This window comes from Conger conger, chromosome 8 (genome assembly GCF_963514075.1).
Source record: "Conger conger chromosome 8, fConCon1.1, whole genome shotgun sequence".
Classification (NCBI taxonomy): Eukaryota; Metazoa; Chordata; class Actinopteri; order Anguilliformes; family Congridae; genus Conger; species Conger conger.
Genome location: NC_083767.1, coordinates 13,110,313 through 13,138,304, shown reverse-complemented (window position 1 = coordinate 13,138,304; position 27,992 = coordinate 13,110,313). Strand labels below are relative to the sequence as shown.

The 27,992-nt window shown below is 43.9% G+C and overlaps 1 protein-coding gene across 1 annotated transcript; it reads left to right on the top strand.

Annotated features, from left to right (window-relative positions):
• The first annotated feature begins 40 nt into the window (after positions 1-40).
• On the top strand, positions 41-26,458 carry LOC133135306 (RING finger protein 150-like). The gene is made up of 7 exons (XM_061252206.1): positions 41-787; positions 9,650-9,900; positions 11,459-11,530; positions 11,918-12,000; positions 12,868-12,964; positions 13,503-13,713; positions 20,127-26,458. The coding sequence occupies exons 1-7, from the start codon at positions 334-336 to the stop codon at positions 20,246-20,248; spliced, it is 1,290 nt and encodes a 429-aa protein (XP_061108190.1). The 5' UTR covers positions 41-333; the 3' UTR covers positions 20,249-26,458.
• Positions 26,459-27,992: the final 1,534 nt, after the last annotated feature.

The window sequence follows — 27,992 nt, the reverse complement described above, 5'->3', positions numbered from 1 at the left end:
GCTATTCCATTAACCTTTTTCAAATATTTTATCCGTTCAGGCTCCGACCAATACAGGCCAAATTCACAAGACAGTAGCAAGCTAGCATCGACAGCACAAAGCACCCCCTGCGCAACCAGCAGTTCAGAAATAACGTCTCATGAAGCAGTCGTTGGCGGCGATTGTTTGGTATAGCAAGCTCTACATATTTAACACTGATATATTCAGTGTGGTTTGTGTAGAAGAAGATCAAGATTATTTACTTGGAAAAAGAGATACTGAAAGGGGGGCAAGGAAAACAAACTGAGACAGGAGTCTGCTCGGCAGCAGAGAACCGATAGGCTCGGGATTGATATGGCAATGTCCCTTATTCAAGCCTGCCGCAGCCTGGCTCTGTCAACATGGCTGCTCTCTTTTTGTTTTGTACATTTGCTGTGCCTGGACTTCACCGTCGCGGAGAAAGAGGAATGGTACACCGCATTTGTAAACATTACCTACATAGATCCTGCTACTTCGGATATCAAAACAGAGAAGACCGAATGTGGCCGCTATGGCGAACATTCACTGAAGCAGGATGCCAAGGGGATGGTGGTAATGCCCTATTTTTTGCACGATAGACAGGCTTGCGATCCGAACACTAAATTTGCGATTCCTGCTAATGCTAGCTCGTGGGTAGCTTTAATAGCCAAAGGGAACTGTACTTACAAAGACAAAATCCGTCATGCTGCAAGCCAAAACGCTTCTGCAGTCGTCATATTTAACGTGGGTTCCAGCAATGCCAATGAAACTATCACAATGCCCCATCAAGGTAAGTTCCGCGCCATGAGCTTGTGAATACAGTATATTAGCTGCCATCGTAGCTACTTCACAATTAGCACTTTAACAACATACACATTTTAATGGTTGCAAGCTGGATAACGTTAGTGTTAGTAACTATCATAAGAAAACATAGCACAACTAAGAACACAGCCAACAACATACTGCCTACTTGTAGCTAGCTTCATAGCTGTATAATGTGCATTTCTAGCTATTTATTAAAACGCATTTTTTGCGTTTTATACCAGGTGTAAAATCCAGCTATGGCCATCTTGAAATGTCATTGACCAGCTGTTTCAAAACATAGTATGAACTGCTCGGACCATGTTGAGCTGGTCTAACTGGTCAACCAGCTACCAGCTGTTTCAAAACCTAGCTTTAGCTGTTTTTTTCAACAGGGTACGGTTCTTCTTAAACAGCTGTCAGTTATACACTGAATTACATCATACGTAAAGTAGCTAATACTAATACTTTAGCCTACCCCCAGTTTAGTGCCCCCCCCCCTATATTTTTTGTGATGGCGCCCTGCAGTGACATCATGGCATAAGCATAACTGTACCTGTTGCAGAACCGCCCGCCCACTTTATATGCGGAAAACCACCGTAATATGTCCCACCATTTTAGCGGCTGTCCCCCCGTTTTGTGGTTGCTTTTTTCTTTTGATGCCCTCTATTTTATCCTTCGGCTCTGTAGTCAGACAAGTATAGTCTTGAACGCTATTATAATGACAGTATGCGTCTTTCTAAAGCAGGGCCCCTTAACGTTACTTTACTCTTCTTGTTGTAACACGCGTTATGGCTTTCTCACTGATACAATTAGCAACAGTTGTCCCCACAGTTAGCTAGGTACATTTAACTGCTTGCATATGAACGTGTAGCACATATACAGTTTATCTGCATAGTTTCAACAGTGCAGTATAGACCTACATTCTGTGGTAAATACAATGAATGTTTTCACCCATACCAACATTCCAACACCTCTGTAGCAGCCATGCTAAAAATAGTGGAGAGCGCGATTGGCTATTTCTTTAGGATACAGTATCGTTCTTCTATTTGATGACACGGAATATGTATCAAAAATGACAATGTTGATTAGGCAAAATTTTTGTACTGTAACATTGAGAGGACAACGCGTTAAAAAGTTTGTAGATTGCCACCTTTAACCTTATTTGTATTCTTATTTGTAATTGTTGCAGAGTTGGCTGATTTACCAATGTAATAAATGTGTACTATAACTTTACTGTGTACACAATTATAGTTTCTGGTCTACGATGGTTGTCACAGGTAAAAAATAAGTGTGTGTGTGTGTGTGTGTGTGTGTGTGTGTGTGTGTGTGTCACTCGCTCACAGGTCTTTTTACCCAACTCTTGCATTTGAATTTTAACCTCATGGTGTGAAGCGACTTCAACCGAACATTGTCATAATTACAACACTCTATAGGCTTGGTCCTTGTGGGTGTTGTTCTGCAAGGAGATGATTGCTTAGCAAGGTAGTGGAGCTTTGTGTAGGGTGTGTTTTTGCGGTCTGACCATTTAACATTCGTGGTCTGTAGGGTTCAACAGGCATTCAACAACAAAGCTAGACTGCCAAAATATCTCTTCATTTTTGTTAAGTATAAATACACTTATGTGCATTTTCATATGGTATTTGTAATTATGATCCCTGTAATTTCTATGTTGGTCTGCCAGACATAGAATAGACAGTATGTTTCAGGATTGCTTCATGGTTTCAAATGAAACACATTGCAGTTATATCTGAATTGGGTCATCACTTTACTCTGTGGTCTTTGCTGAGGCTGTATCTTGGAATGAAGGCAACATGTTTAAAATTTGCTGTAGTCTTCCCTATAATGATAGTAACATGGATATTCAATTTGTGGAACTGCAAGCTATTTGTATAGTGACTTAGGTGGTGTTCACTTCACAATAGCATTGGTCTCCCCGCAAAGCAATGAGTTATTTAAGCATGTTTAGTCGTTCAAATGCTGTGTAAATTTCATCATTGCGAAGCCTACGTGGGATCCGGTGTCACACAGATAAAATTCAAGCTTATTCTCTGACTGAGAAAGTGCAGAAGAAGTCAGGGAGCTCAGATACAGTCAACCAAATTGGATTATTTTCACAGAATAATCGAGAGGTTTACCTCCCATGCACACATGCCAGTTTATTCAAACCATGAAAGAATCTGCTTAGTCTGGCATTGTCTGCTGGGAGTATTTACCTGTATGAAGCAAATGAACAACATATGCTGTTGTTATGCTTTGGTGATAGCCTTTTCTATTATGAAGAAGGGCCAAACAATTAGGAGGCAGAAATGTCTTAATGGTAGATTGCAAAGAAATGCTGAGAGACTTTTCTGTAAATCAATGTAACAGAATAAATAGTCTATTGGTTGAATCCACTGCTCCCTCCTGGGGGGCCATCTTTATTCCACAATGCAGTAATGAGGTCAAACACACTGTGGCCACTGTCATGCAGATATTCCAGTTTGTTCTATGGCTGTCCACTGTCCTTTAAAGGAAACCATCAACATTCTGGGAAATGGGCCTTTTCTTTCTGACTTACCCAGACTTGGGTGGCCTGTAACATGGTGGTTAAGGTACATGACTTGGACCCACAAGGTCTGTGGTTCAATCCCCACTGTAGCCACAATAAGACCTGCACAGCCTTGCAAGGCCCTTAACCCTGCATTGCTCCAGGGGAGGATTGTCTCCTGCTTATTCTGAATCAACTGTAAGTCGCTTTGAATAAAAGCGTCAGCCAAATCACGTGTAATGCAATGTAATGTAGACGAGATGTTCGATTTCATTTTAATTTTTGTGCATTCACTGCCTCAATTTCGTTGTTAGCATAACGTGTTAAGCCAGTCTTTATGCTAAGCTATCGGCCCCCATCAGTAGCCTACCTCCTTCCAAATGAAGCAATACAGCTTACAGCAACTCCAAAGCTGTCTTATTTACACAAGGTATTGTGTTTATTTGTGTTTGTTTTTAATGGAACAAATCTAGCTTAAGTTTTTTGATGACAATTTTATTCTTTGTACTTACTGGCTAGGATAAATTTTGTTTTATTTGTCTTTGAGCAGTTTCTTTTCCATCTGGTTCCTTGCCTTTTGAACTGGGGGCATGCATCAAGGACTGTCATGACTGTACCTCTAGACAAGACTGTGGGGAAGGAACGTGGTGTATTTAATGCTGATGGAAACCAGCTGTCCAATATCCGTGGGTTTTACACCCTTTAATGGACTGCCGCATATCAGAGAGTCTAGCAGTGGAACCCTGGGGTTAAGCACCCGTTTGGAATGTGTTTTCCCTTCGGAAATGTTTTCAAGTCTGAAAACACTTCTTCCGAAGGCGCCTTCAGTCTTACTTCTGTACTTTTTTTCCCTCCTAAGGATTGAGTTTGTTTCTGAAAGACAAATTGCCCTGAACCCAGGCCTAAGTTCCTGTCAATTCACTAAGATCAGCAGAATGGTCATTAGAATGCAAAACAAAGCAGTTCCTTTAAAGACTGAAGAGCTGAAAAAGAAGTTAGAGCAGCACTAGCTTCCGTGATTTGACGTATACATGAGAGAAACGATGGCTTTGCTTGAAGGCCCAAATTATATATTTTGGAAATATATGGAGGCCAGTTTATGATTGTGATGTTAAAGTTCTGCCCTGTGTCCGTAATTCAGTGTGTTTAATGTATAAGCACCCTAATATGCATTGAGCCCAGATGGTCTCTAACCTGTCCGTTAGGGATTAGTTCTAGAGAGGCCGGTTTATAGCCTACTGGCTGTAGATTGGGAGGAAACGGATCCCTGTGTAATGAAGTCTTGTACGCTATTTAGTGTTCCTTACACCATGCCTTTCCTTTGTTTTCCTCCCTGCTGAGGATGGACTTAATGCATTATTTCAGTGCTTCAGTTTTGGTCCCGTACCAACCAGAACACTGGATGTGCAAGCAATTATCTTTTATTTAAGGCCCATTTGCTTTTACAATGTAACAAATGGACTAATGCCTTCATTTATCGGCATGGCCTGTAAAGATTTTTCAAGACATTTAAAGAATTTGGCCTCCATCCAACTTTGAATTCTACCCTGTATTTTGCGTTGCAGTATTGGCCTTCTTGTTTTCTCAATGCAGCACGGTTGAATATTGAAGCAGTCGACAGCCATTTTGGCTCAGACTGGAGCCCTGTATGAGGCACTGTCCCTCAGCCTTTGCCATTTTGGTGCAGGCGATCACGGAAAGTCAGTGTAATTCAGCATCCGCTAGTGTGCGCAGGCCTGTACCCTGCCAACAAAAGACGCCACTCAGCAGTAACACGCTAATCTGCTTCCAAAATTAACAGCTTCCTCAATTCCCTCTTGCCCGGCCCGAACTGGCAAGATGTGTGTTGAATCTGTCTAACGACGTACTGCACACAGTCCCTTTGTCTGCAGTTATGCTTCCTCAAAACCGGCAGTATATTTTTATCATTTGCTTTTGTAGCAGTTTTTAATTTTTACCATGCAGTATAGGCTAATTGCTCCTCAGGGCATGAATATTTGAATATGTAATTTACGCCTCCTTTAAAATAGTGTTTGCACCAACTTTGAAGTCCTTGGAAAAAGTGTAGGAGTCCCTCAAAGACTTTGGATGTTTTGAAAGTGACTACACAGAGATGACGTCTTGTGCTTGTGTGGCATTCTGCCATTGCTGGTACAGCTGTCGCTTTGCTGTCTGATGGTTATTTTGGCTCAACGGCTTTAACTGTTATTTTTGCGTCCATGACTGATTGCTCCCAGAGAGACGCTCCCCTTCCTGAGTTTTGAGTCTTCTCTAGAATGGTGGTCTGTATTTCTAACTTCCGTCACACACATCTTGGATGGAGATATCCCTCTAAATGCAGAAAGCAATGGAGAAAAACAATGGTCTTGAGCCCGATGTGTTTTATGTGCCTGGTTGGTTTTCACTCACTGGTAATCCCTCAGACTGCACCAGATGGGCACATTAGTGAGAACATGTAATCCATACTGCTTTAGGCTCCCAATATGCAAAAGCCTCTTTTGGATATATGGTAATATGTCATATAGAAGGCTATGTTCCAGGATAAATTTGCACACTACAGAACAGAGAGACTGAGGGGGCCTAACCCTAATTTGGTTAATGAATGTGTTATGTAAGGAACTGTCTGAGGTATAGTTTGCTATATCAGCATTTTATTAAAAAATGTTTATTATTAGCTAAATCAAAAATAATTATACCAACAGAGAGAGGGGAATAATTTGTGTGCCACATCTTAAAATAATTCTTTAAAAATTAGTTTTTAATTTTGTCATTAAAAATGCAACTTTATTGTGCACATTTTGCTACCAGGTTAAATGTCAATAGAACTGAGTAACATCAGGATGAGGTTTGATTAGATTTCCCCTTCAGAATAGCCACTGTTACACACTTGCCCGGTCGCCTGTAGGACCTTTCCCCTGGCCTGCCTGGATTAGCTGCCTGGTGCTCTCTTTGTGCTGCATTGTCGCTCTGGCTTCAGCTGATCCTGCCCCAGACCCACACTCGCCCTGTGCTCCATGTGCAGAGCCCTACATCTGAGGCCCATGCATTCGCTTCCTCACGGGGCCATCAGGAATGCTAGAAAGGGTAGCTTGGTGAAATGTAAACACCCATAATCACCCAACAGGGCCGATTCGTATTGACAAGGAGACTTCTTAAATTACCCAGGGTAATGGTATCCACTTGCATTGTTTTCATCTATGTCACCTAAAGTGATTTTATGATTTTTTTACTTCAGAAGGCTTGGGGCATTTTTTTTTTCCACTGACCTGATGGTGTGCATTTAACAATTGATATGATTACATGTGGAATTGAATTAGGGAGTGGGGGCTGTGTTGTGTGCATCCGGATCAGAATCAGATGGTGGCGTAACCGGTAAAGGTGTTCTTATGTCACCTGTGCGTGCCGCGTGTGAAGCGGACTGCACGGAGATGCAAGGCGCAGACAGCGAAGCTCCATTTTGTATAGAGAACCTGAAGTGCTCCTGTGCGCCTTTGTTTGGGGAGGGGGAAGAAATGGCTGTTTGAGCGCCCCGGGGGGCCATAGCATTCCGCCCCAGCGCTGCCATTCGGACTTCACCACGCCGTTTCCAAGGGGATCAGCCCGCACCGTCCCTGTGGTGCTTAAATATAGATTCCAGGCCAGCGTCAGACACTTAGAAGATTAGTGACACGCACCTTAGTCCCTGCGCTGGAGAAAAATACTTCACTTTTAACCACGTCAGAGGCCAATTTCTTTTTTCATCCCCAACTCCCTCTTTTCATCAAGTCTTTTTTTAGTGTGTGACTAAAGTCTTTTTTGCCTCAATGATTGCTGGTTGAAATCTCAGTTCCCTTCCCTTGAATGAGGTAATTGATCTGATTTGCTTCAGTAAGGTATCAGCCATGCTATAAGTGGATAATACATGCTGAAATGACGTTATAGAATTTGTAGCACGCAATGGCTAATGTGCTAAGCGAGTAAGTAATGCAATGTTGGCCAGACTGATTTCTTCCAGACATCTCGATCGCGGTGATGCCCGTCGAGCTTGGCGCTGGAACATCGCCTGATTTGCTGCGCTGTTCTCCTGGCCATGGCTCGCTCTTTGTTTGGGGCAGCTGGGTTGGAGCATGAGCGGGGAGGTTGGGGCCTTAGGGGGGGTTAGGGGTAGGGTAAATGCTCCTGAGTGAGAGTCAGTGGGTAGGGTCAGAGGGAGTTCTCCAGCTTTAGTGCTCATCTGTTCCATGCATTTCTGAGCTGCACACCGAGGCCACGGTCAGAGGTAGTCTACAACGCAAAGTGTTTCCATGTGGCTATAAAAACCAATGTGCTATGCAAGTGCACTCCTACAACTGGGGTTTCAATCCCACTTTAGTGGTGTACACCGATCCCTTAGTGCATTGTTGTAATTATGAAAAGCAGTTGATCACATTTTAACGAGGATTAATAATACCCGGACCACTAATGAGTAACTCTTTGTCCCCCCAACCCCCCCCCTCCCTTTAGAGAACTGCTTCATTTGGCAATATAATGACTAGCCTAACTACACATACAGTGGAAAAGGACTAAATTATTGCCATAAAAATGAGACTTGAATACACAATCCCCCCCTTTTTTATGGGCTCTTTAACTGTGGAGGATATACTGTAGGTGCCTAATGGTGTGTTTAAAAGCAAATCCTCACAGTTCATAGGTCGCCAATCAACTGAAATGAGTTGGTGCATTGATCTGAAGATGCTCCAAAGCCTTTGTAGTCTGGCTCTACAGTGTGAGCTCCTCTCTCAGGGATGCGTGCTGTTTGCTCTCTGGATAAAAGCCTGGCTTTGGCTAAATGCCTTACAGCCGTAAGTGGGATAGCCGTTTCAAGCCGGGTGCATTTGAGACGTTAATTATGTAATGGAGCAGTCTCCGCATCATGTCACACATTGCTTGCCATTTCGTGTGCAGATGTTACTTTCTATGGCTACAGTAGCCACTAGCCGCAGGTCATTTATCGTTCTGATTTCTGCTGCACCGTCGTCATTTCTGTGGGGGTAGGTGGTGTGACGTTCTTTGATACTTGAACACCCGAGTGAATGGGCTTATCAGTGCACTGAGTTTCGGTTTAGCGCAGGAGTGCAGTTGCCATACAGTTGCCGTACCTTTAAGAGACGGCTCCCTGAAGTTTGGGCACATTATCCCTGCACACGTGTGGCTCGGCCTCACAGCAAGGAGGTCCTGGGTTCGAATCCCCGTCGGCCGGGACCTCTCTGTGCGGAGTTTGCATGTTCTCCCTGTGTTCGCGTGGGTTTCCTCCGGGTACTCCGGTTTCCTCCCACAGTCCAAAGACATGCAGGTTAGGCTGATTGGAGAGTCTAAATTGCCCGTAGGTATGAGTGTGTGAGTGTATGGTGTGTGTGCTCTGCGATGGACTGGCAACCTGTCCAGGGTGTATTCCTGCCTTTCGCCCAATGTATGCTGGGATAGGCTCCAGCCCCCCTGCGACCCTGTTCAGGATAAGCGGGTTCAGATAATGGATGGATGGATGAACGTGTGGCTCGCCCGGGTTGGAGGAGCAGCACCGCACCGTGTGCAGTGCCCAGAGCGACCAGTCAGATGCTCGCAGTCACAAGACTGTGCAGCCGCTGACCCAAATGGAAGGTAGACTGGGTTATCACAGCTCCTCGCTCTAATTTCACCCTGCTCCCGATCTGGGATGCCGAGGTAATTCATCCACGGTGTGAAAAAGCTGCCTTTCTGTTCGCCCGTGCCCTGGTTGTGCGCGCTGGAACTATTTTAAAGCCGTTTGTTCAAAGGTCAAATGACGCAGTAGTTGGGGCGGGGGGAGGAGAGTTTATGTATTGTGCAAAGTCTGTCACGTGTAAGAACCCTAAGTTCTGGGCTGAGCCATCTTCTGTGTTGGTTGTTTAGAAGTCGGGCCCCGTTTCCACATTCAGAGAAACCGGTCTTGGCTAATGGCCAGGGTTACATTAGTAATGACCTACATACCAATTCTGTATCACTTCCTGTAGGAATAAAAGGGCTCCTCCTCTGTCTGCAGGAAGTAAAGGGTTCCTCTCATCTTCTTAGTACAGGAAGTAAAGGGTTAATCTCTTCAGACTACAGGAAGTAAAGGACTCATCTATTCTTCAGAATACAGGAAGTAAAGGACTCATCTATTCTTCAGACTACAGGAAGTAAAGAGCTTCTCTATTCTATTCTACTCCAAAGACATACAGGTTAGGGACTACAGATGAAAATGGGCTGCTTTGTGTGCTCCTTTCTTCCTACAGCCACAGGAAGTAAAGCACTCCTTTCTTCCTATAGCCCCAGGAAGTAAAGTGCTCTTCTCCTCCTCTCCCCCAGGTGCGGGCGACATTGTAGCCATCATGATCCCGGAGCCCAAGGGCAGGGAGATCGTGGCTCTGCTGGAACGCAACATCACCGTGACGATGCACATCACCATTGGCACGCGCAACCTGCAGAAGTACGTGAGCCGCACCTCGGTGGTGTTCGTCTCCATCTCCTTCATCGTACTGATGATCATCTCCCTGGCCTGGCTGGTCTTCTACTACATCCAGAGATTCCGCTACGCCAACGCCCGCGACCGGAACCAGGTACAACCTCCCATAATCCTCCCCTCCATCCTGAGCAGCTTGCAGAAGGGCAGTCCCCCAGCAGAGAGCTGTTTAGCCCCGAGGTGCAAAGGCACTGGCCTGGGAACAGGAGACTGTTGCTCTAGTGAGTGGAAGCCAGAGATAATGGCTGCTCCTGGAGGCTGCTTTAGAGGGACGCTCTTACAGTGGTATGCTGCTGTATATGGAGCTTTTGGGCCTTTTGGGCCAATCTTACCCACTGTACAGTGACAAAGGCATGTAAAACCATCTGTTATGTAATGGCATTTGTTCTGTAATACTATATCACAATATATTAGCAGTCACTGTCACAGTTAGGCCTGTTCAGAGTACAGTAATATACTATTCAATTGTACAAAATAAGCACATTAACCTCCCGCCTAAGCGTGTTTCTCTGTGTCGATATAAACCTCCCAGTTGAGATTCAGCAGATTAGCATTGTAATCTGTTTTTAGATTTTTTCAAAGATAAATACTGGTGTCTTGTGGATTTAAATTGAATAGCTTATGGTGGGAGTTGTCAGTAAGCCAGTGATAACAATGTTAAAATGTTTATGGCCTACTGGATTCTGTGAATATTACTATAATAATAATTACAAAATAATGTTCAGAACAAACAGCAATAAAAAATTCCCCTGTTGTATTTCCTTCCTGAATATTCAAAGAGAGGCTGCTCCAAATCCGTGAGCGAACTGTGGCTGGCAGGAAGTGTTGAAGAGGGGGGAGCGTAGAGAGGAGAGGTCTGACTAGGTGCTTACCAACTGCCCAGAGATTTCAAATGTGTTCAATGCTCTGATGATCAGTTGGGAGGACGCAACACAAGCCAGTTATAATACGATGAATCAGTTTTCATTTTCAGATTCATGAAACCTCATGCTCATTTAAAAAAAAAAGAAAGAATTGCCTTTACTATGAAGAGTGCAAGGATCTGCATTCTGGTAGCAGAATGAGAAACAAGATGTTTCACTATGTTTGAGCCATTTTTCTTATTAACACTACCTACTGATGAAATGAGTCCCAGAGTTAATAGCAGTATGGAAGCTTTGTTGGTAGATCGGTCAATCAACAATTTATGTACATTGTCATTTTATGTACTTTTCTCGGGTGATGAGTTTTTGCCAAGGTGCCCCTCCCACAGTCTTCAATCCAAATTCCTCCGAAGTGCGTCAGGGCTAACAGACGCGTGCATTTAGCGAGGCAAGCATGGTGGCTGGATTTGCAAATCCAGAGGTTGAATACGTTATGTTGCTGATTGGAGCTTGCGGGAGCTTAAGTTATGTTATCAGAACAACTAAAACCCTCAGTGTGTCACCAACGGCTTTGATTAAAAGCTTTTCAGATTCTCAATTTTAGTGTGTGCGGACATTAGAGGGTATCCCTGTACAGTACTCTGAAGGTAAGGACAGTTGGATAGTACATGTAGGCGTGTGTGCATGTTGACATGATTCATGTTGGTATTAGATTAGCATACTCTTATGTTTTATTTTGTTTAAGGGAGGCTGAATTATCTGCTTCTGTTTGTTGTCCTTGTATCTTTACAGAGGCGTCTTGGAGATGCTGCTAAGAAAGCCATCAGTAAACTGCAAGTTCGAACCATCAGGAAAGGGGACAAGGTAGACCTGCAGCCCCAGCTGTGTCTTTATGTGCGTGCGTGCCTGTGTGTGTGTGTGCGCGTGTGTGTATGCGCGCGTGTGTGTGGGCGCGTGTGTGCGTGTGTGTGTGTGTGTGTGTGTGTGTGCGTGTGCATGCGCGTAAGCTGATATGACAATGAAAAACATTGCAGTTATCTCTCTGTTACATTTTTCACTGGTGCCGTTATTGTTGTGCATCACGTGCTACCAAAGAGGTCGATCACAAGCAGGTCTTGCTGTAACACAAACAGCTTGTCATCCAGCCAAATGTGCTGAACACAAAGGAAGGATTTTGTGGATTATTCACCTCTGGCGCACACTCCCTTTGTGCTCCCTCTCTCTCCCTCCCTTTCTCTCTCCCTCTCTCAGGAAACCGAGTCGGATTTCGACAACTGCGCAGTGTGCATCGAAGGCTACAAGCCAAACGATGTAGTGAGAATCCTGCCCTGCAGGTAAGGAGGCTGTTCTTTGTCTCAGCAGCTTCAGCTATGAGGGCTTCTGTGTTCCGGCACATTCTGCTACTGCTGACTGCAGGGGCATGACGAGGCAGGATACAACTGCAGTCCCCTTAAAAGTTTATTACTGCCTTATGTATTTTATGGGTTAATGAGACACTTGTATCTTGGCTGATCCTGTTTTTATTTTTATTATTATTTATTTTTGTATTTCCTTAAAAGTTCCCTTGACATATTCTATAATCTGCATACTTTTAAAACTACACTAGACATGAGCGGTTTATTTTTTTATTTTTTTATTTTTTTATTTTTTTGCTATGCTTTACAAATTCTGTAATCCATTTTCACAGCTGGAGTTTTAATGATGTTACAGGGGTTTGGCTTGGTCGTAACAGATTCAATAGATTTTTTTTATTTATTTTTGATACATTTTTACAAATTCTGTAAACCATTTTCACAGAGTTTTGCACGAGTAACGAGCATTTATCTCCGATTCGTCAAGCCCCATCCTTGTATGTGTGACAGCACTCGTGTATTTCCCTCCCTCCTGATATTTCCTAGAGAAAATGAATATGTGGATGATGGCGTATGGGCTGCCTACAGCATTTCAGTACGGTCATCTAGAAACCGTCATGTGTTTAGGAGCCTATGAACTAAGTAAATATCATGTTGTGCTAAAGCGTGGCTTCACACAGCAGTTGATGTTGTTGCTTTGTTTTTTTTTTTGCTGGCACTTGACAAAAGCGGTGATGAATGCTATCTGCGTTCCTCTAGCGGTGGGGTTGTATGACGGGCGAGGGAGTTTCCTGCACTCATGTCCCCTGTTCACGCATGTCTTTGCCACGTGTCGCTATTCCCCATCAGGCACCTCTTCCACAAGATCTGCGTGGACCCCTGGCTTCTGGACCACCGGACGTGCCCTATGTGCAAGATGAACATCCTGAAGGCGCTGGGGATCCCTGTGAGTCTCTGTGGGACGAAGCAGCTCTCATACCTCCAGCTGTGGTGCGCAGGGCTGCGCCACGCTAAGCATAACGCTACATAACGCTGGTTAACCACATCGTTCAGCTCTTAACAGTTCAACAGGGCGGCAGTGGATTGCACTGTTGCCTCACAGCAAGAAGGTCCTGGGTTTGAATCCGGTTTCCTCCCACAATACAATAGACATGCAGATTTGAGGTGGGGTGGGGTGGGGTGGGGGGGGGGGGGGGGGGGCGGCAGTAACTGGGCGTTGCTGCAAAAGAGCATTCCTGCTCATTCAACCTACTCTGTGTAAATAAAGATTCATGAAATGCGGTCCAATAGGGACTATATGTACTCTGTGAGAGTTGATTTAACACTGTGAACATTTTTTTTTGCCGAATTCAGAATCCGTTGTGGACATCGTGCTGTTTATGTAGTTGAAGGCTGTGACTGTTCTCCTGCCCTGTAAGTACAGCACAGGGACACCTGAGAACGGTTACCGTGACTACCCTCACGGATGTGTCCGCTGTCCCCAGCCCAACGCAGACTGCATGGACGACATCCCGCCGGACTACGAGGTGTCCATCGGGGGCCCACCCACCAACGCGGTGACGGGCGCTAGTGACATCACGGTCAACGAGAGCTCGCTGGTGATGGACTCGGGCCTCCGCATGGTGGCTCTCCCGCAGGTGTTCCCTGACCCCGACAGCCTGGTGCAGGCCGGAGAGAGCCACAACATGGACTCCAGTAAGTGTGTGTGCGTGCGTGCGTGACTGGGTATGTGTGTGCGTTCCTGTGTATGTAAGCATGTGTGTTCGTGCAAGTGTGTGTGCATTTGTGTGTGTGTGTATGTGCAAGTGTGTGTGTGTGTGTAAGTGTGTGTGTGCACGCGTGCAAGTGTGTGTGCGTGCGTGTTTGCCAGTGTGTGTGCCAGTAAGCCTGTAACTGTGGACTGCACATTCTTGCACAGCTGTGGCAGGCTAACTGTGTACACCCCATCTGCCACTTACTGGCTTGGCATGATGAGGCGGGGGAAACCCTCGCTCCCCTGGCAACAGTGTGGCCAATTATGCATCGCCCCCAGGGACTCCGGTGGCGTGGTCAGGAATCGACGATTCTGGCCAATGAGAGGCAATCGATGCACCACGATGCAGTGCTTTCAGTGCCCTGCCCTGTGTGCCGTACATAGCACCAGAGACATACTCCCCCCGCTACAGTTCAGCCTGTCGTTCTCTGGATAGAAGAAACCTGCTCTGTTGCTTTGCAGGTCACAAACAAATCCAACCTGATTTGTGGCCATTGCCAGTGGCAGTGTTTACTTAGGGATTAGCTTGTTGATTATTACCTTCTTATTTATTAATTCATTTTGTTGGGTTTCACAAGTAATAAGCTTCTCTCCCCCACAGGCTGCTTCACGGACTGAATCAGGGCTGTGATATGTGGATACATTATTTTGGTTAATGACAGTTATACATCTTTTTGTTACCCATTTCCCGATGGCTGAGTAGAAGTTCTGATCTGCTGATCGACTCAATATGCCCTTTCACCTAGAAATGCTTGTGTATAGAGTTGTGTAGAGTAGCCTGCCAAGTAACTCAAAGGTTACTTGGCAAATTTTGAAGCTAACCTGTTTTATGACCTTTGGGTAGTAGGTAGTATCAATGGACTGAATGCGTTTTATTATTGTGGTTAACATGAGGAAAATTAGTTTTTATTTATTTTTTTATCTTAATTTCCTTGCATTTAGGAAGTCTTGCAAAATTCTTGCTTTCCCATCCCAAAATACATTTCTCAAAGGTAATTTTTCCTAAATTATTTTAAACCGTTTTTATTAACTTTTCAAATTTGAAATTTTGAAATTTGCTTTTGCACTTGTTTTGCCTTTTAACAAATGTGCATCTTTACAGGCGATTATTGAAGAGTGTTTTCTTTTGTTTTGTTACTTACAGTATAAGCAGTGTGACATTATTCAGCTGGGGCTGTTTTGAGTGAAGGTGTCGATGGTTGTCACTGAGTGAGAAACGGAACCATACGAATGGCCATAGGGGCCCATGGATGAAGACACAGTGAGGTTTGTCAAGTGCATAAGTGCTGGCCTGAGTGAGCGGACACTAGCTTTTGCAGTGGAGCTCAATGACATCTGAGACTAAGCAGGCCTCCATAACCTTACACAGGTGGTGCTCAGCACTAATACTCTTGCGTAAGCCCCAGTGCTTTTACACTCTCGCCTGTAATTTTGTTTACATGGCAAAGCTTTAATGCAGTAGCATAATCTTCGTCCAGCTAACTAATCTTTGTAGCTCCAACCTTATGCTAAATATTAGCTCAGAGCTGCTCGTTTGAAGTACAGTGCCAAAAATGGAGAAAGTCTCATTTGAATTTGGAAGAAGGAACCTAATTTTTAGTGTACAAGCAAGTACTCTTGCATAGCTTCTGTGGCACATTCACCTCCTGTTCACACTCCTGTTTCCGGAACTTGCTTCAGTTACAGTGGCTATCTCTCCTTTGCTATGAAGATGAAAGGGACTCTTCTCTGCAATCCATTGAAACAAGATTTCATATTGTATATTTACAGTACTGAAATATGTTATATGCAACACAAATTAGTGAATTGCGCCTTGAACCCAGCTGCGTTTAGCTCTGCAGTCGTCTGATGCTGCATCCGTTGCCTAAAAGCTGGGAGAGCGAGCGTTATTCATTAGAAGTGGACCGATGTTAGCAGCGGTGATATCCTGGCCTGGGTCAAAGGAGGAAGCCCAGCCCAGGGGCAGAGCCTCGGCTGTTTACTAACACCACAAGGATTAGCTGAATATCCGGCCCGTCGACAGTACCACTGCCCCCTTGAGCCTGTGCTAATTCAACCCGGGAGCAGTTCCCTCACCTTTATATTTCTTCAGTAAACAATTCCAAAATCCTGGAATGTTCTTATGCGTGGCCACCAACTGTGCAGGGGCACGCCACCAGCGATTACGGGACACATTGAAAAAAAGAAATATGTGAAGAATTGTGGGTAGAACCTGCACACACAGCGCCACCTTGTGGCTGCAATGTCGCCGCCTGCCCGATTCACAGACATACCATCCGTCCTGAACTTTCCGAAAGCAAAGCGCATCGTTATGAAAGGAAGAATTTAAGGAATTATGCTGTCTCTTGTGACACAGGTTTTCCTGTAAAACTGCACCCCACTGAAGAAGCCGTTCAGAGGGGTGTTTCTGGCGATGCGGGGTTTGGGACGGCCCTCGGCTGGTGTTTGCGAGCGGGAGTTAAGCGCGTAATGGAGGCCGTCTCCCTGCGTGTGTGTCAGCCCCCCTGCATCACTGCCCTGCTGGACTCAGCCTAACTCCACCATCTGGAGCCGTTACTATAGCGACGCGCCCACTGACTCCAGCGCTGGAGAAGACAGGCTATAATTATTCTAAAGCGGTGCGGCCCCGTTCTTCTTCAATGTCTCTCTATCAGCCGAGCAGACCGCTTTAAGAGCGCTTAGTGGAGTTCCAGCTCGGGGAACCAGAACCTGAGACCAAAGCAGGTTATTCTTTACCGCACGTTTTTTCCTCTGTACGTCCTAGGTCATAAGAGATTAAAGAGTAAGGTCTTTTACTGTGTAGGTGAAGAGTTTCACTTTTAGAGTACCATCTTTTGGAGCTCCCAATGCATAACATTTATTTGTGTTTTCTTATAATGCCGTAAAATGAACTGCATAGAACAGTCTGCACAGGAGCATACTTTGTCATTCAGAAAGGGCTACATTCAAATTGTGACATATTGGGACATTGAGTTTGTATGAAAAAAAAAAAAGGCATTGGTTAAAATTCAAGAAAACCTCAGCAAAGATATGCTTATCTACTGGAACTATAGATCTGTGCTTTTTTACAGGAACTATGGAGCCTGTTCGGTAGGGGTGGGATTTATACACAGTGGCTGCAGTTCAGTTGGATGGCCAACCTTGGTTAGTGGGGAGCTGGTTTTTGTCTGCCTGAGAGGTAGATTATTCTTGGCCCCGACCCCAGATGTACTGTGCGATTGAGAATCGCACACTGCAGGTCAGTCTCTTGTTGGAGGCCTGTAATGCACTGTGCGGTAATGGAGATCCCATGGCTGCCCGTGTTGTGTGATATTCAGCAGAAACTGCGATTCTGCTCAATGCTGTCTTATTGAGTGCACCTCTCTTAGCAGGATCGTTTGCCTGTACAGTAAGATGGGCAGAGAGAGCTATCTGCTGTGGCATAAGGCTGTATTGACAGGTACAGTGTGCATGAAAAATAGCGTGCATAAGCGCTGAGTAAGAAATCTGTGTTGCCGTTTCGAATACTTTCTTGAATTCATTCTGAAATCCTTATCAGTTGTCTCTTTACGCTGTGATTTATAAGTAGATCATACGTCTGGTTAAAGTTGCACTGCGTATCAAGTGAAGATCGTTTTGAAGCAGATACTTAAGCACTGCTATTTCAGAAGCGCGAGTCAATGTTCAACGTCATTGTGGTAGTAAATCTGAGTGAAGTGGAGAGTCTTTGTGTTCTAATGAGATGACACGATGTGGGATGAGACAAATGGCTTCTAGATACGCTGCCTTAATTGTTCTGATCGATTTCTAAGCGTTGCGTGCAAATGCTTTCTTGATTAGCTGACATCAACAAAAAAGGTCATCGCCACAACTTAATTCAGTCAGAATAGTATTGTTTAGTAGCATACACTGTAGATCTTGTGCATGCATTGATTGTGTTAAAATCTGTTAGATGTTGCTCGAAATTAATTACAATACAGTTCTGTCATAAGGAAGTCATTTAACTTGGGCTAAAATACATTTGAAAAATTGAGTGATATGTTCTCAAAATCGACACTGCCTCTGTAGTATATTGTGATCATTTATACATGACAGTGTTGTGTTCAGAAAAAAGGTATGAATTCACATACCTCCACCAAATGCTTAATCTTTCCTTTCTGCACAAAAACTGACTTTAGCCCCTCCTGTCCTTTTTTCCAGTATCCCACCATCTTTGCGTTTAGCCCCCCTGTCTCCCCTCTGCCCTAATCGGTCCCAGGCCTCACATTCCCCAAGGACGACTCCTGTCAACCACAGCTAGGTCATCTTTAGAAACACAGCTGCTCGCACGTAACACGCTCACGTTTACACATTTCTAGCTGTCCTTTAGAGTAATTGAAATAAGTAACATTTTCCCCCTTACAAATGTGTAAGCTTTTAGATTTCAGTTCTAAACACACCTTTTAGATGGCAACAGAGGCAAGAAAAAGGTACCATTAAGAGACCTCAAAGGGCCTAACGTTATGTAAGCAAACTAAATTGTGGATGAAGTATAACCGGGTTACTGAGCCTCAGGAAAACACATCTGTTTTATCCATTTGTTTTGCTTTAGTAAATCAATGAGAAAGGTAGTGATTTGGTTCCCTTTGTCTCCTCTGCTTTGTGATTGATGGGTTCCTTTTCTACAAACACGGTTTCATAAGCTATTAAAAAGCACTTTGGATGACTCGTGTCCATTTTTCCCCCGTTTCCCTCTAACACGTTTATGTTGCTGTCTACCATATGGCAGCCAGGAGAACATTCAGCTTATCAGGTGCCGTCTTACAGATGCATATATACCGGATACAATTCACATTTGTTAAAGACTAAAATGTAAATAACAGATGATAAGACTTCAAACAGATTTCAGACGTTTGACATCTACTTTTGTGTGAAATTATATTTGTAGATATATATATATATATATATATCGCCCCATTCTTTGCCTGATGCCTGCAGTTTTCTCTTGGCTTGTAAAACCTCTAAACTGGCCACATGCCTACGGGATATAGTTCCGTGTGGCCTCCTCCAAGCGCTAACCCCTGACATCTACCGCGACCTCTGACCTTGCCGGTTCACCAGGTCCCGCTCGCGTTCCTCCCTGTGCCGGGATCCCAGGCCAGGAAAAGAATGTCTGAGTAAACATGGCCGCCCCTCTGGTTGTGGGTGAAGGGCGGTGCCACGTGCCGTTAAGCGTGACTTACTGCTCTCAGCGTCGTTAGGGCACTTCATTTGTCCCAGCGGCATTCTAAGCGTGTATCACCGCCATAAAAAGTGCATGCTTTTGAGTTTTCTCTGCTGCCGTCTTGTTTGAGTCAAGCTGGGTCAGACATATATCGTAGATTGGAATGACATGTTTTTGACCTACTTTCTAGGGGCTGTTTTCTGTGTGCTATTATTGTTATTTTGTCTTTGTATTATGACTGTAGGCTTGGGCTGTAAGTTATTAACCTCAAAATAAATATGGGGACGCAGACTTGTACCCTTCAAGGTGCTGGGAATTCCTGCACATGGCTAATGGGATGTCTGTTGGTCCTCCGTTCATGCAGATCGGGCCTACAACAGCGGGCGACTGTTGAGTGGGGCATTCTGGGCCGCAGTTTGTCATTAACCACACTTTTGTTGCTCTTGCATTTTAATAAAAAAATGTTCTGTGTGTATCAACTTTTTGAAAGCTTCCTGTAGTTTCCTCATTGGGTTGGTGGCACTCAAGCAGTGTGATTTCCCTCATACAATTATAAACTTAGAGTGAATAATTCCATTCCATTGACTGTGAGTGTGTGCATTTGTGAGTGTGTCTGCATGTATGTGCTTGTATGTGCATATGCATATGTGTGTGTGCATGCTTGTATGTAGATGTGTGTGTATGTGTGTGTGTGCGCTTATGTGCCTGTATGAGCATGTGAATGTGTGTGTTTACACGTGTGTGTGCGCGTGTGCATGCGTGTATGCTTGTATGTGGATGTGTGTGTGTGTGTATGTGTGTGCGTATATGCATACGTGTGTGTGTGTGTGTGTGTGCGTGTGCGTGCGCGTGTGTGTGTGTGTGCGTGCGTGCGCGCATGCTTGTAAGTGGACGTGCGTGTGTATATGCAAAAGTGTGTCTGTCTGTCTGTGTGTGTGTGTGTGTGTGTGCGTGCCCGCATGCTTGTAAGTGGACGTGTGTGTGTGTGCGCGTGTGATTGTATCTGTATTTGTGTCTTTGTGTGCATGCTCTTATGTGGATGTGTGTGTGCATGTGTGTATACACATGTGTGTGCATGCTTGTATGTGGACGTGTGTGCGTATGCGTACGTGTGTGTATGCCTGTGTGCATGTGTCTGCACGTCCCCGGTCTCAGTCTGCTTTGTGTCGTCAGATGATCAGCAGCCCATGGCGAGCAGCGACTCCAGCAGCACCTCCCTCATCCTGCCGGTGGAGGTGTGCCTGTCCAACGTGGAGCTGACCTCGGACCACGCCCAGGACGAGGTCAAGTCGTGAGGGGCCCCGGGGCGGAGCGGCACGGGCGGGGCGAGGAGCCACCCGGCCCGTGTGTGAGTGGGGGCGAGACATTGTTTACGCGAGGGCGGTGTGTGTTACCACAAAGGAAAGGGGAGCCTGAGCACAGTGGTGTGCTCTGGACAGGAAAAGCAATAGAAACACAGTGCTATATTATTTCTTTCTTCATGGCCTCCGCTGCAATGAGATACCATAGCCCCGACCTCACTGGGGCTGCACACAGTATGTTTAACTTCCACCATGCCTGATTTCTCCTTTCGTTTCCAAGCTCTCCTCTCCCGGCTGGACAATGTGGACAGAAGAGAAGCAGCTTGTTTAGTTCTGGAAGAGGGGCTGTAGTAGAGACTTCTGGGTGTCGTTTAATCCCCTTTCCCCTAGAAGGCATGGAAATGTAACCGTTTCAATTGCTACGTCCGAAAAGCCACTGCCAAAATGTACCAGTATGAAACTCAACTTTTTTCTGTACACAAGTGTTTGCTTTGAGTGTCAAAATGAGTGCCTGTGTGAACCAGCATCAGCAGATCCCCAGCTTTAGGATTACAGAGGGCCCTGGCCACAGTGTTAGACCACGCGTCTTTCTTTCAGCTTTCCACAGCGCTTTGTAGACTTTGAACCCTTTCTATACACTACTGTCCAAGAATCCCTCAAGCTAGCTAGCAAGTCTGCTTTCCTGAACACTACTGATTCTAATCGAACAATTCCAGGGAATCCAAGTTAAAGTGCACCTTGTGAGCTAAAACTTATTCCTCCATTTTATTTTGGGAGAAGTGTAAATGGTAAATTAGAGCTGCCTTTTATTTACTTTTTTTTTTGGAACCAATCGGAATCCTGCTGGTAGTCTTATCCCCTGTGATTCTTGGACGGTGTCTGTGCAGTACCGTCCCTGCTCTTTGAGTCTGCCCTGGAGCGCCAAACTTCCAATTATGTGCGTGCCGGAGACATTTGCAAGCGTTCGTCTAGGAGGGCGCGGTACAATCATGGTAGACCAGGGGGAACACATTTTGGTGTAACAATCAAAAAGTGGGTGTGCCACACCGTTCTGCTGCCAGAGGTGGTGAGGAGTATTTTCCATGATGGAGCCTGGAATGTCATTCCCATCACGATCCAAAAAAAGAGCCAAACCCCTCCCCTTCCCCCACCCCTGAGCCTCGATGGTCTGAGGTTGCCAACAATTCAGTTTAGGGTGTATTTTTCGGCTCTTGGAGATCATTCTGACTTGTCCCTTCAAATGAGGGGGTGTCCACAAAACAAATATCTAAAAATAAAAAGGTCAAATTTTGAAAACTGAACTCGACAGGCATATCCTACAAAGTGTTTTTTTTGGGGGGGGGGGGGTTTCTTTTGCATTTTAAAGACATTGAGATCATTTCCATGCTGTCTATGGAGTCGGATTTGTTTAAGAAAAACGAGAGCAGTGCTTCAGGATTCGGGTTTGGTTGGATACCCTACGCATTCAAATAAATTCAGGCGGTTCTGTGAGTGGACGGACGGACTGTGCGACCTGACTCTGTAAAAACTGAAAGTGTTAGTCCTCAGACTAGATTTCATAGGGCTGCCCAAGCCAGCGTATCGATTTCAATACAGGAGTCTACATGAAAGAGGAGGGGCTTTATCAGATAGCTGGTATGAATATGTGTTTGAGCAGAAAGTTACATGCAGACAGATAACTCATTTTAAATCAGGATTTACCCCCCACACACCTGATGCTAATATTAAGCAGCCATGTCTTTCTTTCATGAGAACCGTTGGAAGCTGAGTTCTCAGATTGATGTTACAAAATCTGTATAAACGTGAGGTCTGTCAACTCTCCCCAGATAAGCACTAATTTGTACTATTTAATGATGGTATAGATTTCTAATATTTTTTCCTGAGGAGGAACACAATTCATAATAATTAACTGTTGGCTTGGTGAGCATTTTGTTCATCATCATTATATAATCTTCATGCATTGCAATTGACATGACGTGGTCAAAGTAAATGTGTGTAGAATCCGATCTCAGCATGAACCAACTGGTATGAGGTAGGAAATGTAGTCAAATGACATTTATTTTAGTAAGAGAAGTTTTATTTTTATAAAGAAAAGAGGAGGAATATTGTATACTGTCACATTGGAGTTTGGTAAAGTGAATTAGTGTGTTTTGGGGTCATATATTAATGACAGCTGTTTTGTACCACCACTCCCTCCTTCCAAATTTTCTATTTGCGCACATTACCAAAGATGCAGTTCATAGTTCAAAAGGTCTGAGATCATTTGATTTTGCCATTTCACCATGTGACTGTAGTCGCCAAAGCTGTGTCGGCATCTGACTACAACTGTAGTTCAAACAAACAAACAAACATCAGTAATGATTTGACCCAAACGTAGTTGGGCTGGAATGGAAAATATTGATTTGTTATTTGATCATTTGATAGCTGGTGCCTCTGTGGAGGCTGATATCGATGTCATGGCGGAGCTGCATTTGTTATTGTCATATACGAAACTGCACGCACAGAATGCTGACGGAATGCATTTAGTTCTAATTCTCAATGACACTAGTTATCGCGCATACCACAGACACATTGCCTCGTGTGGTTGCTAGGAAACGGTAAACGTTTTATTTCGAAACGTAAAAGTCGCATTCTGCTATGCTTTGCGTCATTTCATGCAGTATTAAATTTGGATACATTTATAGCAGAATGTCTCCCCTTTTTACATCAAGTTTCTATGAAAAACCAACACCTTCTTTCATCTGTAAATAAACAGCCAAACGAGCGAGGGAATGCTCGATAAAGTGATTCATCAAAACTTGCTCAGATGTGAGTGCCGTGTGAAATGCGAGTCTTTCCTCTTTGTTAAACTGCCGGGTCTCTTCAGTGCTATTTTAACTAGTTCAACCTACACACTCGACACACATTCTTGCTTCTGACGGTCCTTGGTAGCATTGGAATGGATTCAAACATTAAAAATGAGAATGTGTGAAGTATGTTCAATACACCCACCAAAGCTAGGACACATTTCTGTGGCATTAAATATTTATGCTCCTTAGAAAATATGCATTTCACATGATTTAATGTAGCATACTTGCTACTTTTTATCTGTAAACTGTGCCAGTTTTAACGGAATGAAACACATGAGTATACAGCTCTATTAGGAAAGAGCAAACACTGCATTGGAGATCATGTGCTTTTCCCTTGGGCTGGGACTAGCTACCTGAACTGCATCACAAGCCTGATGGAGTCACTCATGCATAGGGCTGCCTCTCCACTGACCCTCCACAGACCTGCTTCATTTGAGCCAAACCCATGCTAATGGACGTCTGAGTGCTGTTTTCGCCCAGAGCCACTGCTTTCTATCGTAGGCATTTCATTATAAACAAAAGGACAATTCCTTAAGGCCATTTTTCATGGTTGTAAGGCACCTAGTACGCCCTTTAATAAGTGAGCAAGCAAGTTCATGATGGTTTGAAAACCAAACTAACTACGGTTACAGTGTTGAGACCTTGTTTGCTTACTTAAAGTCACTCGCCCTTAAAAGGATATTTGCATTAGTGAGCAAGTACTGCCCATTCTCTGAAGTCTTTGGTCTGACATAGCACATCCTGCTCATAATTTATCGGACCACCATCCTTGGGCATCAACCCCACTTCCGTTAGTTAAAATGGAAGAGATGGTTCTGTATATTTACACATACCCGGGCCCTTCGAATAATAGGGTGGAGTCTTAGTCTTGAGTCTTGATATACCCTCACCCACTGTCCACTCATAGGCCTAATTGATCAGACAAGCACACGTCTCAAATAAATCTAACAAGATTATTCCCCAGAGCAACTAACAGAACCTCTACCCAACAATTATTTAAAGCACATGATTATTGACGTTCTCCTCTTTCTTGCTGCAAGCTCCCTTTTGAAATCCAAGCACAGCACCAGTATTGATTTGTACTTTTTATTTTGTTTGTGTATTCCTTGGCTTCCTTTATTTTGTTGTCCCTCATTCTATCGTAACAAACCCATTGGTAAAAATATGTTTTTCATGGTGGATATATCTTCCCACTTGTGGTGTACATTTAGATTTTACTTGGATTTGTGGCTCCATATAGGTAGCTGTATGTTATTCTAATGGGCAGGTAAAGGTAGATTGGAAATATTTTTTTTAATGTATTCAAAAAAGCTGAAGAGGTTTTAATGAAGTGAATTCATTCATTCCTACAAATGCCTCGCAACTGCTGATTTCAGGTCTTGCAGACCTGCAGTTGAGAAGCATAAGGACTTGTTAGTGAGAGTGCTCATGTCACAATAATACTTCCAGTATGTCCAGTATGTTCTTCCCAGTGGCTTCCTCATCCTGTTTATCAGAGAGGGAAGGAGGAAGTGAGAACTCTGGTCTGTTTATCTGCAGATTCCTTGGGGGAATCTGGCAGCTTGTACAACCAATGCTAACATACCATGGTGTGCATTAAATGAGCAGTATTTTTGGAGTATGCAGGCAAGCAGTGTAGGAGCAATGTTATGTTTGCTTTTTTTGTTCCTGTAGTCATTTCATATTTGAGGTGTGAGATTTTATGTAGACAGCTATTAAGGAACATTCCTGTTGGAAGCCGACTACAAGTGTTTGGCATTGATTCTTAGGTAAAAGCAGCAATTAAACTCTGATGATGTACCCCAGTGGACTCTAAATCTTTGGAGCAGGAGTATATGATGGCCATTTGTTTTGCTCTAATGCCTGGGGTACTTAGCCCTGGTCCTGGAGGGCTGCAGTGTTTGCATGCTTTCATTGAAGCCGAGGCACTTAACCATCTGCTTCAACTAGTAATGGTCTTGATAGTCGATTCAGTTTCCCTCCCCAGTTCTGAGAATGAGTGGTGTGGGCTAGGAGGTGGAACCCCTCCTCTTATGCTGCAGATCCCACAGCATCGTTGGTTTATTGTCATCATAATGCAGTCTGCACTGTTTCTTTGCACATACGGTCTACCCGGTTTGCTCACGTTTATATGTTTGTTACTGATCTGGCAAATGCCATCTGTATTGATAGACCACCAACTTTTTTTGTATGAACTAAGAGGAAGGTTGGCTTTTCAAGTATTTGTACAGAACACACAGGTCATGCTAACTCTCCTTTTTCCATCAGATTTCTCTGTTTGTGCAACTCTTTCCACAAGTTGTTTACATTTTGTAATGACGGTAGTGGAAATGTCCATCAGTGGCCTACAGATGTGGACACCTCAGTACGCTGTCCTGTGTGACCGTGCAGCCAAGGGAAACGGGATATTAATGATAGAGGTTAAAGCAAATGAGTGATGTCAATGGAATGTACTTTTAAGCTGTGTTGTCTTGCTGTCCTTAACATCTATATTTTTCATTTTACAAGCTGACATTTGCGTATGTTAGCCAAATCACACTTGAAAGTAGATAGCACTCATTTTAGCAAATATTAGGAAATATATAATTTCGTAAAAAATTGGTTATTTAAGTGGCAGAGATGTTTCTCAGTGACATTGATGTTGGATAATTAAGCATTTCATCTGCTGCTAAACAAACGCTCGGCTCAACAAACGCTAATGCACTTGGATGTCCTCTAAAATGTTCTTCCCAGGCTTGTTTTTGTGAAGTATTAAATTATTTCATTTCTTAATAGAAAAAAATGCCTCTTCTGCCTGTCTATTACCATTTTCTTTTCCTTTTTCTTTTTTTTAAACCGGTTGCAGACACCTTCCCATAATGCACTTTAAACCTTGAGAGAGAGAGGAAAGCAGACAAAAAAAAAAATACGAGCTAAAAATCTGAATAGTTTTTGAGAATGTCGCTGTGTATGAAGGGGAGCAGGCTATGGAGTGTGTAATGGTGCATTGTTCTAAAGTTGCCTCCCAGCTAACACGTCCTCACTGCGTTGCTGCAAATTGTAGCAACTTCAACTTCGTTTTATTACTTGCAACGTGACCGCAACGTTGTGAAGACATTGTGTTTGCTGGGTCTTTGGTGGATATAAAGAGCCTGTCCTCTGTGTTTATCCAAAATGGCTCTTGGTAAGGGGGTTGTTACTAATGTTAATGTTGAGTACACTATCCAGCAGAGTTACTATATTGCTATTTTGTTACATAGAAGAACATGTAAATAATGTGCAGCCGTGTTGATCTACTGTTATAGTACAATGTTGCACGTGTATGACTCAAAAAAAATGACTGTGAGTTACAATAAATTTTATTGCAAGTTTTTCATACCTGGGTCTGTTTTATTTATTGCTCAGCTGGGCTCCACAAATGGGGGCTGCTTGAGCAAGCACGGCAAATAAAATGGTACCATTGTAGCCTAAAATTTATCCAATTTCATATGTGTGACTTTTCTTAATCTTGTAAGAACTTATTGCCATTTCAACCTTTATTTAACACCACCTGTTTGAAGCAAAGGCTGTTTACACACGTATTGCAGTCATTATATACACAATGCATTTATTACAGTACTTTATTTGTTCCGCTGTCCCCTGATTTCCGTAGCAAATGTAAGCATTCACTAGGAGGAGAACACTGAACACTAAGTCCATTGACTCTAATGCCTGGTCCTGTTTGGCTTTCATAGTTTTACTAGAAACTCCATGTTCCAGTAATTGGGAGCAGCACGCACATTGTTCGTGTTGCCATTTTACGGTTCCTTTCGAAATCACACGCACCCAAGCCGACCAAGATGTCAAGGGTTTCCGTGCAGTCGGCAACACCCTGGTATAACATTGCTATTGCACAGTCTTCTCACTCAGAACTGGCCGAGCGACATGTGTTTGGTTCTGCGCCATTTGAACTGACCCCATCGGCTGAGACATCTGGTTGCCTAGGCAATTGGCAAGGGGTGGTGAAGGCGGCGGCGGGCGGGGGGGGTTTGTATGGGGTAGCGCTGCAGTAACTCAGGAAGTGCTTGCCACCTGGCTGCCTGGCCACACTACGCACTGTGCTCAAAACACAGCTGTCGCTGAGGGCCGTAAACCTCTCACTGGGGCGTCATTGTAAGGGGGCTGAACAATGGCCCATGGTTCTGTGAGTCACTAGGTCCAAGTTAATTTTTCAGGGGGGAGAACTTGTACGTCCCTTTAGGATATTTAATACAGTGCCCTGGAACTTGTGCATCACACCAGCTGGGAGGTGAGGGGAAAAGGCAAAGTAATTTGATGGGATAATGTGTCCTTCAACAACTGAGTTGGGAACAGACTGATTATGGCAGCACTTCATCTGGATCAGGAAGTGGCTAATTATTCTGCCACTGACCAAAAAAAACTCCTTGTGATTTGTTATGTATACCAAGGGTAAAATGGCTTTTTGATAACATCCTTTGATAATGTTATAGAATATAAAACCGAATACAGAACATATTTTTCAACATTTGCTTATGCGTCATTAATGGAGTAATGACATGTCTTATAAACTACAGAGTTTAAGTAGGTAATGCAATAATTTCACACCACAAAACCCTCAAATTATTATTACCCTAAGGCATAAGCAGAGGAGGAAGCTTAAAAGTGCCCTCTAGTGGCCATATTATTCATTTGAAAATCAGTCCAGTCTCAATGGATTTAATTTCACTTCTATTTTCGCAGTATTTATTTATGAATCAATAATCAAGGTCGAGGATTATGAAGACAGCAACAAAAGTATCTTATACCCACATAGAAGCACAGACCTGTAGCTATGTATGTTTTAAAGACATTATGAAAAAAAATTATTTACGGTTCTGAATCAAACGGTTCTGAACTGGTTTCCAATGAAA

Bases quoted from the DNA above. Each gene is read 5' to 3' on its own strand.
- LOC133135306 (XM_061252206.1), top strand. From the start codon at position 334: ATGGCAATGTCCCTTATTCAAGCCTGCCGCAGCCTGGCTCTGTCAACA. The intron at 788-9,649 runs GTAAGTTCCGCG...CCTCTCCCCCAG, and splicing joins TATCACAATGCCCCATCAAG to GTGCGGGCGACATTGTAGCC. The intron at 9,901-11,458 runs GTACAACCTCCC...GTATCTTTACAG, and splicing joins ACGCCCGCGACCGGAACCAG to AGGCGTCTTGGAGATGCTGC.